This window comes from Syngnathus floridae, chromosome 15, assembly GCF_059516105.1.
Source record: "Syngnathus floridae isolate MCC-2025c chromosome 15, RoL_Sflo_1.0, whole genome shotgun sequence".
NCBI lineage: Eukaryota > Metazoa > Chordata > Actinopteri > Syngnathiformes > Syngnathidae > Syngnathus > Syngnathus floridae.
In genome coordinates this window covers 10,659,712-10,669,634 of record NC_142427.1, presented here as the reverse complement: position 1 = coordinate 10,669,634, position 9,923 = coordinate 10,659,712, and the positions used below count along the sequence as shown (strand labels likewise).

General features: G+C 42.5%; 1 protein-coding gene across 4 annotated transcripts; it reads left to right on the top strand.

Moving 5' to 3' along the window:
- The first annotated feature begins 64 nt into the window (after positions 1–64).
- esrra (estrogen-related receptor alpha) lies at positions 65–9,897 on the top strand. 4 transcript variants are annotated; one of them, XM_088397697.1, is made up of 8 exons: positions 65–503; positions 1,737–1,814; positions 5,012–5,395; positions 5,524–5,640; positions 5,727–5,840; positions 6,076–6,243; positions 6,444–6,713; positions 6,862–9,897. In XM_088397697.1, exons 3-8 carry the CDS (start codon positions 5,017–5,019, stop codon positions 7,113–7,115), a joined length of 1,302 nt encoding a protein of 433 aa, XP_088253823.1. In that variant the 5' UTR covers positions 65–503; positions 1,737–1,814; positions 5,012–5,016; the 3' UTR covers positions 7,116–9,897. The 4 variants fall into 4 exon arrangements, with proteins under 4 accessions (XP_088253823.1, XP_088253825.1, XP_088253824.1 ...); XM_088397699.1 differs by lacking the exon at positions 65–503 and adding an exon at positions 850–1,121; XM_088397698.1 differs by lacking the exon at positions 65–503 and adding an exon at positions 850–1,241.
- The last annotated feature ends 26 nt before the right edge of the window (positions 9,898–9,923 follow it).

Below are 9,923 nucleotides of genomic sequence, written 5' to 3'. Positions count from 1 at the left end.
CGTTAGCGAGAGAAAACAGCAACACCGGAAGTTGGTCTTACATGGATCAAAATAAAAAAGCAAAAGGGTTGTAATTTTAGTTGTATCACTCGCTAGATGTACAATATAAATATCCAGATTTCAAGATTCTGATGTAGACAATGCCGGTGTGAAGAAACCCCCAAAAATTGGGTGACAAGATTCGACGTGATTTTATTCTGAACTAGACGAAACAGGATGCAGTATTTCCTTATTCTGAACTGGACTGTGTAAAGACCCCTTCAGCTGTGGGAGTCGAAGGCGAGGATTTTAATACCACTGTCTGCTACGGCGGAGCTGGCAAAGAACATCGTGTCGCTGGTCGCTGTCATCCCAAATTCCTCCGTCAAGTCACCGTCAGGTGTGACAAACAACGAGATTGCTTCAACGGCACCGTCAAAGCGCTTAAACGGACGGTGGACCTGATCGTCCCACCGACCTGCCTGCTTGGCTTCAAATAGAAAACACGATCTCTGTTGTTCCTGGTAAGTGTCCGAATCAACAGCGACAATCCAACTATATTAATCATTAGTTATGCATGTATTGTCGTTTTTAATCCACGCTCGCTTCATTTGTATGCACGCTGGGGAGAGTGAAGTTGGCGTGGTCACGTTATTGGGGGTAGGGGCCACTAGCCGCTGGGGGAATTGATCATTTAGTTGTCTTTACGTTTATAATTGACTGCAGACATCTCTGGTGCCTGTGCACAAAAGCCTCACTTGTGACGTCATGAAAGGCCTTAAAGTTTCCAAATCAAGCTCCAAATGACTTTGATAACCTCCATGCAATATTTAAACTGAATGTACTAAAACAAAATATGTTTGATTTTATTAAGATGAATAAAATGCAGTGGGACTCATTCTCACATGCACTACCCACTTTTTCAACTGTCAACAATTAACTTGAGAATCTTAACCATTTCTGAGTTAATAACTTCCTGCCTCAGCACACTGACCTCTGAATGTAACCAAGCCTGTTGGTCTAGGATTGAGACCACTGATCTGAAGGCATAATCCACTTTGGCAATTAACCTTTCACCGGTTCGAGATCAGTAGGCAAGGTCACCCCTGGGTGCCGTTCTTGACGGCTGCACGGCGGAAAGCGTAGGCAAACCTCTCCATGACTTTTCAATGCACTTATTTGATGCGTAATCAGATCATCAACGCTGGTTAATACCTGCCAAGTCAACTCTCTTCTAATGTCTCACCTAAAAGGACATGGCGGTAAAGTATGTCGGCGTTAGTGTCAGCATTCTGAATTCTGCATATGGGATTTAAATAAATGACATGACAGTATTTATTTTTTTCAAAATGAATGCAATGATTGACAAAACTATGAGCAAACTTCAAGTCTCAACTTGGTACGAGTGAGAGACAAGGTGTTGGCTTTACTGTCTGTCCTTGAAGCATTCCTGTGACTTTGACCTTTGGAGTGTAACACGCAGCATAAGGGGGGCGGTTTGTTGAGTCTTGGTCATAAATCTGAATATATCCAGCGTGTTGTACATTTTCAGGGATGATGTGACATATTTAGTTTATTTGACAGGGACAGTACACCAATGAACAGTTCTGCTTTGCACTAATGGTTATCTCTGGTCACAGATGATCTTTTTTTTTGGTTCAAGTTGTTCATGGTTATCTGAGAGGCTTGACAGTCTGTACTTATGATTGAAATGGATTCTGTTGCATTCAATATACAAACCTTGATTTATTTTGCAGGTCTCCTCCGGTAGCAGCTGTCGACAACCCATAGCAAACATCGCGTGCTGTATATAGGCTTCCCATTCCAGCAAAGAGGTAAACGCTCTTACATATCTACTGATAGTGACTTCTGTAGTAAAGTACTTTTTAAAACTAAGAACTGGATGACTTTGCCATTGTGGGGTTTCTGTTGTTGCCATTGTTATGGCTTACAATGCTCTTTCCCGTTTTGTTTGTTGGCAAATGATCGGGCAAGGTATGGTTATGGTACCCGTCTACATTGTTTGTGGTCCAAACAATTTAAGACCCATATTTGCCCTAATATGAAGACCCGATTTGTATTGTAATAAGGATGTTATTGCATAAGTTTACATTACACCAATGTTGCATGCAGCCCGTGAAGCAGATAAATCTTAAGTGAGATTTTGCAATCTTTTCAAAATTGCATGCCCGACTCGACTATGATCAGGAATTGTGGGAGTTTAGATGAATAACTATTGCATTATGTTATAATAGGAATCAGCGTCAGAGCACATGCCGGGCCGCACAATAAACACAATTATGTTTTTGTCTCAACAACTAATACAGTAAGATGAGCTGAAATGTGTGCTTGTATGCCATCATTCCCTTTCTGCCCACAATACTGCTTCCAGATCAAGCTTTATTTCCGAACAGATCAATGCTTTTGGGGTTAAAATAGCAGTGACTCACTTCTATTCACTGAATAATCGTGACGCTGTTTTGCAGCATTTGAATGTATTATGATGGGAAATGCTTGACATTTAGCGTTATTTTCTTACTATTTCCTCAGGTCTTCACGTTTTAATAACTATTTTTAATACATCGTGAAATCCAATTTATTCAAAGCTATGCATATTTGCATATGTAAATGAAGGACGTGATTTATTTAATAGTTGTCGTGAACTGCGATTTTTTTTTTAATTAATTGATTTTATCTTTTATATTGGCGTCAGGCTTGGATTTAGTTTGCCAGTTTGTTGTAATCGTCTCGGGAAGTGTTTGTTGACCAAACAGCTGTTTGGCTGGGAGAGCTAGTAGCTAGTAGCTTGGCACATAGCAACATTGGAGCTACTAGCAGGCAGCCGGGCTACTGCTTTTCAATACCTGTACCATACTGGCACGCAGCCGGGAGACTTAAGTGCCGCACCAGTCTTCCCTATAAGGTAAGACGTAGCCTAGTCTGGGTTAGTGACCAAAATAAATCTCGGGCCAACAGGATGTAGCTTTGTCACTGGGAATTAACCCTTAGCAACTGTTAGCTGAGTAAGCTAACTTGCCCGTTTAAACGCTTCGCTAACCAAGTAGCCAGTGCTAACATGTTGGGACACATTTGAATTTTTCACTTCGACGGTAACTTTGGTTCCTAAAATCAAAATGGTAAAAGATGTTTTGTCACTGAGCCAAACAGATGTGTCGTCGGTGTGTGTACGCGACGATGCACATGGTAAAGCACTTCCGACGTGAATTTAATTCCACATTGGTTGTGATTTGGAATAATCAGCCACTGTTTAAATGTCTCGGTTTGCAGTTTAAGTGACCTTCACTTCACATGTCTGAGGGAGGGCAAACTCCAACCAAAGTTACCGGCTGCAATTGCCATGAGGTGAAAAAAAGAAAATGCAAAACATGCACAGTTTAGTTGTGAATGCTATCTGGATCTTGCAGGGATTTAACATCCAGATAAATCCTTGTGATTTCCTCTGTCCTGATACCGTCACGACTACGTTTATCTTTTTTTTTTTTTTATGAATGGCTAGATTCCACTAGCTTATCACTAAGGCGTTTCTAAAATGGGACATCTTTAAATGCACCCTGTGACATACCAGTCAACACACTGGTTGTCATTAATGGGGTGTAGAATATTGCAACATTAAATTGATCTGAAGTTGTACATAAATATACTAGGAAGGATTAAGTGAACACTTGTTAAACATTTCCTGTATTGTGCAAGACAACAAGCAAAGTCGTTTACTTCTCAGAGGGCGTCATACTTATCTGTACAATTTGCATGGTGGTGATATTGTTTTGCAAAGGTCCAATAAAGTACTTTTAGTTCGACAACATCTCGTATTTGTACAAAATGTTTGTCTTTATTTAGCGTTATCGTCTTTTGATTGGCGTGTTGCCAATATTACACAAATATGAACTCACTTGCCTTCACTTGCCTGCCCTAAAAGTTTTTTTATTACATACAGTTTTGTCCTTTGTTCAAGTCTCTGGAATTTGACCAACACTTTAAGGACTTGTACAAGGTGATGTAATACTTAATGGTCAGGTTTTTCTTTTTTTTTCTTTTTTTTGGGAGGGGGGTGCATTTTAAGGATGACTCTCAAAGACAATAATATCAAAGCAAATTTGTATTGATGTCATTTAAAAATTCACTCATTGGCAATATGGTCTATTTAGAGACAATAATGATTATATATTAATGTATATATTAAATTGTCTATTTCTATTGAGAATATTTTTCGTGATAAAGTTTATGTGAATGTCCTTCTTTGTACAGTATGGATTTTGTGTGCATAAGCACGTTCGCTGTAATTTTCCATCCAAATGCAAAAGAGCTTCTGGACACGGCGAGTAGGCAAAGCGTTATTGCTGCACCACTCTTCCAGCCTTACACATTATAACATTAGTTATGCGTCTGCAAAGTGAAGAGCGAGCCTGCTTTACGAGCAGCGTGACCTTCATCCAGTCACCTTGGCTATTTTAATTTACGGAGATGCCAGGGAGAAAGACTTCACACCGGCCGTACTTAAAAAACGTTTTAATAGGTGCGGAAGCTTTCGGATTGGCTGCGTTTATCCCACGGCTTTAAAAAGATAGCTGATGAAATGGACGCAAACATTTGTTTGTATTTTTTTTACTTGAGTGACATTTCTCAATGAACACCAAGTCATCGCTACGGTTGCAAGGGAGATTAGATCATCCTTTATTAGTCCCACAGTGGGGAAATTTATAACAGTTTAACGTGGTGCTTGGATATTATCAAGGTCCTGTCGCCTCAGTTGGGAAACGTTTAACACTTTGGCCACAGAGGCTGCTGTCTTTATGATAATGAAAATGTCAGGTTAAAGTTAACCTATTGGACCGCAATGCCAGTAACGATGATTTAATTGTATCAGCCTAATGCTATATATTTTTATTGGAGGCACAAAAGGAGAGATGGCGGCGTGACGGCCCGCTGTACCCTTGAGCTTTATTTTGTCCTTACCGCTGCCTCAAATACTGTTACACGTTTACTGACTCAGTTTTTTTTTTTTGTCCTCTAGACATCATGTCTTCCAGGGATCGCCGGTCCGACGTCTACATCAAGGCGGAACCGAGCAGTCCGGAGGGGGGCGGGGGAGGTCGGACCAGTCCCGGCGGGGCCTCCTCCGACTCGTCTCAAAGCGGCGGCGGAGAGACCAGAGGAGACGGTGCCAAGCGCTATTCGCCGCCGCTCTACACGCCAGCCCTGCGTTGCCACTTCAAAGACGAGAGCGGCGACGGAGCGGACGAGGGATCCACGGCGAACGGAGCCGGGCGCTGCAAGTACGCGCTGAGCACGTTACCCAAGAGGCTGTGTTTGGTCTGCGGGGATGTGGCGTCGGGCTACCACTACGGCGTGGCTTCGTGCGAGGCCTGCAAAGCGTTCTTCAAGAGAACCATCCAAGGTACGGCGCTCTTCAAGTCAGAATTGTATGGATTTTGCAGTCTGCTGATAGTTTGAAGGTCATTTGTTATCACTTGATTAATGATTAACAAGGCATACATTTGATGATTTTCCTGTACTCGCACCAAGGTAACATTGAATACAGCTGTCCAGCATCGAATGAGTGCGAGATCACCAAAAGGCGCAGAAAGGCTTGCCAAGCATGCCGCTTCACCAAGTGCCTTAAAGTGGGCATGCTGAAAGAGGGTGAGCGGCACTTTCACCAACTTTTTTTGTTTTTTTTAACCCCTATGTTTTGATAGCATAAATATTTTTGATGTGTCCTGGTGCAGGAGTTCGTCTCGATCGGGTCCGGGGCGGACGGCAGAAGTACAAAAGGCGCCCCGAAGTGGAGAATGCAACATACCAGAGTGTCCCCCTATCGCTGACTAAGGACAACGAAAAGGGTGTGTGTAGTTTTTCTGTCGGAATTTCTGTTAGTAGAACAAAGTGCACAACTTAGTCACAAAAATAGAAGACCACTCATCAGAATTTGTTTTAAAACAGTGCCACCTACTGTTCTGTACTTTTTTTTGGTGTAAGGTGCAACATAATCAAGGTTAAGTTTGGATGATTGCTTTTTTGTGAAGACTGCGTCAAATAACTCAAATATTTGATGAATGTCGTGTTTTCATCACACAGGTTCCTCAAACATCATCGTGTCCCACCTGTTAGTGGCCGAGCCGGAAAAGTTATTTGCAATGCCGGACCCCCTCCAGCCCGACACAGCCCAGCGCACACTTACCACCCTTTGCGACCTTGCTGACCGTGAGCTGGTGGTCATCATCGGCTGGGCCAAGCACATTCCGGGTAAGCGATGCCAGGTGAAAACGGCCAACGGCACCGTGACCTCTGCGTTACCTGTCTCGCTCGCATCCAAATAACGTGGCAAAAGAAAAGAACCAGGTTTATTTTCATTCAGTCAGCTATTCTCCATACCGGTGGCGCTCTAAAAGTGCTCCTTAACATTCAGAACCTTCACTCTTGCTTTTTGTATCCCCCCCATGTAGGCTTCTTGTCTTTGTCGCTAGCAGACCAGATGTCTGTGCTCCAGTCGGTTTGGCTGGAGGTGCTGGTGCTGGGCGTGGCGTACCGCTCACTCGGCTGCGAAGACGAGGTTGTGTTCGCCGAGGATTTTGTCCTTGACGAGGAAATGTCCCGCGTTGCCGGGCTGACGGAGCTAAATGCGGCAATCAGTCAACTCGCCCGACGTTTCCGCGCCCTAAATGTGGACAGAGAGGAGTTTGTCATGCTCAAAGCCATCGCGCTCACTAACTCAGGTACAGTAAATTAAGATTGACGAAAATAGCGCCGAGTGTGACGCGTTTACAGTCAAGTCAGCGAGCGAAATGCATTCCAGTGTTTAGTAAATAAAGCCGCGAGATGAAACCCAGCGGCTCACCCCATCCTCCCCCGTTGCTCTGTCAGACTCTGTTTACATCGAAGATATGGAGGCTGTGCAGAAGCTGCGGGACCTCCTCCACCAGGCCCTGCTGGACCTGGAGTGTCAGCGGCGCCCCGACGACCCCCAGCGAGCCGGTCGCCTCCTTTTAACGCTGCCGCTACTCCGGCAGACCGCCGGTCGGGCTCTGACTACTTTCTACAGCATCAAGACCCGCGGCGGTATCCCCATGCACAAACTATTCTTGGAGATGCTGGAAGCCATGATGGACTCTCCCTAGAGGGGAGCAGCAGCAGCAGCAGCAGCGAACGTACGATGACGCCGAGACTCGACGGTGATCTAAATCTAGCGGGTGAGTCACAAAAAGAGGTTTTATTAGAGAATTAATCATAAGGAAAGAAATTCTTTAAGTTGTTACTGTCAAGCTTCGGTGAGCACTGTCAAGTTCCACATGCGCGTGGAGAAAAACGGAGAAGCCGACCCGAATGCCAAGTTACTTGCAGTGGCCTCCGTGACGCTTCATCGCAGCATCCTTCTGCAGTCGCATAAACCACCGGAGAACACGGAAGTCGTGGAGAGCGGGACTACAGTCATGTGACCTTTGAACTTTGGAGCGAATGCAACAGTGACTCACGAAAGCCATAACATATCCGGAAAAGACTTGAGGGTCCACTTTAGTACACAGGGTGCATTAATTTAATATAGCTTAGTGCCGTTGTAGGCAGTTTTTTTTTTTTTTTAAGACTCGCAATATGCTAAAAGCAATATAATAAATTGATTATTGTCTGTCACCTTAGTCATTGGCTGATAGTTTTCCACTCTCAGGACCCCCAAGGACTTTTATTTGATTTCAGCCAACTGGCTAGTTTGGACCCGGTATGAGAGTAGGGCTGCACATTTAGGGCCATAATGGTCATTTCACTTGGAGCAGTATTTTGATCCCGATTATTATGGACAATTAGTCACCATAGTAGAGAAAATACCAGTATTTTTTTCAGTGCAAAATAAAACGTTCAAATTTTAGAATGTTAGTATTAGTTAGAAAGTGCTAACCGAAATAAATGTGCTATTTCGTTTCCACATGACTTGCTCTGAATCCGAAACAAGCCTTTCAATGCTCACGACGGTTCACATCTCGGATTTTTGTTGCACTTTGTTCTCTCGCCAAAATTCAGCAGGTTGTGCTCACTTGTTATTTGGGCAGCCTAATGAAGCCTTAACCATGCGTTAGCCTCCTGGCTGACGACTGGTTGGAAAAAGTGCTTGATCATATTTCCAGCCGAGCCCACATTTTCAATTTAGCTGATAATCCCGTTTAATGGTGGTGGTGACACAAATTGTGGAATTTGATCAATTGTGCAGCCCTATAGGATTAAAATATGTGAGAGGTTTCGAACCACTGATTTAAATGTCTTTTTTTTTTTTATTATTGTATAATCTGGGAGAATGGCACATGAAAGTGTGCCTCTAGAATCCTCCACTTGGATGCTAACGGTATTATAATTTGTCTTTGTCAATCCTTTTGGCACGCAAAAAAAAAAAAAAATGGCTTCCATTTGCAACAAACGAATGACACTTTAGTGACCGTGGCAACACTGAGGCCGCCGGACAGAAATGCGTTCCCCATACTGTTGTCTCCGTGTTCTGCTGCTCTGAAAAATGGTGTTCCATCCGTGTGCTGTTGTAAGATTTGGTGCATTGAGGAAAATGTGCATTGTAAAAGAGACACTTGTTTCAATATGTCTGTCCGTACATGTCTTGAACTTGTAAAGCGCCTGGAATGGGCTCAGGGCAACTAGAAATGCAACATTGTGTGTTGAACCCTCATCTTGACCCTTGACCCCCCCCCCGAAGCCCTCTACCCTGTGTACGGTAGGTAGACTGTGAGCGTCGTCATGAGCTTCACATTCAATGCTGTCCAAATCGGATTCTCCTAAAAACCCATCCGTGTATGTATATTTGGCCAAAGTGCCATTAAATCTTTTAGCCATGTACAGTGACAGTAATACAACTAGCAACATGCAATTTATAGCAAAAGGTGATCAAGCCAGCAAACGTGACAATTTCTTCTTTACAAATGTACAGTATTTGTGCTGCTTATAGTGTATCGGAAGTTTGTTAAAAGATTTTTTTTTTTCCCCCAGGCGTGTTTATTTGGTGTTGAGGAGAATTTATACACTGTCATATTTGTGGGATGGAGATTAAGCTGTTCATTTGGAACGTCAGGAATGCAATTTTTATTTTATTTTTTTCTGGAAGCTGTTGTCATTACAGGGATCAAAATAAGGTTTCCACCGGATTAGTGAGGCTGGAGAAGTTTAAGAGTATCCGTAACAGCCAAATAACTGTGGAGACAACTTTTTCAGATCGGGTGACTTGTTTATTTAAATTACCATTTGAGGTACATTCAATGTTTTGCAGTTTGACAAATGTTTTTAATGTCCCATGAATTTGATACTTTTGCTTACTAACCACAGTTGTAGATGGATGGGGGAAAGAAAATGTTATTTCACATGAAGCTGGAATGTCTTCACATTATTACTGTATATTTTAGGGATATTTTAAGAGGGTCATAGGAAACCAAATGTCTAACGGAATGGGAATCATTTGCAGTGTTGCAATTGCAATTATAAAGTCATATGTAGTTTATGTACTTTTAATATAAATTAGCAATACAATAAGTTACCAAAACACTTGTTTCCTTGTATAGTCGCTGTGTACATTTAACATTGCAAGTTATGAGAAATAGCCACTAAACATTTAGAAGCTCAAATCAATGTTTGTATTTTGACAGACTATTTAAATGATTAAATTCTATTTTTTACTCAATTTACCGTTTGTTGACATTGCTTTATTTTTATGCGTGTTGCTGGCTGTGAATTTATGTGTAGACTTGTTTTCTTTTAAAGTTAGGTAACATAGTTTTTGATGTCCTTCGTCTAAACATGTCCACATTAAAATCACTGTGAATAAAAGTGATATATTCCACTGTCTGAGGAAACAGGGAGTGGATTATTTTGAGGTGCTTTGTGCTGTGAAATAAATGGACACTACCCACCTCATTTCATTGCTGTCATTTCTACTGCAA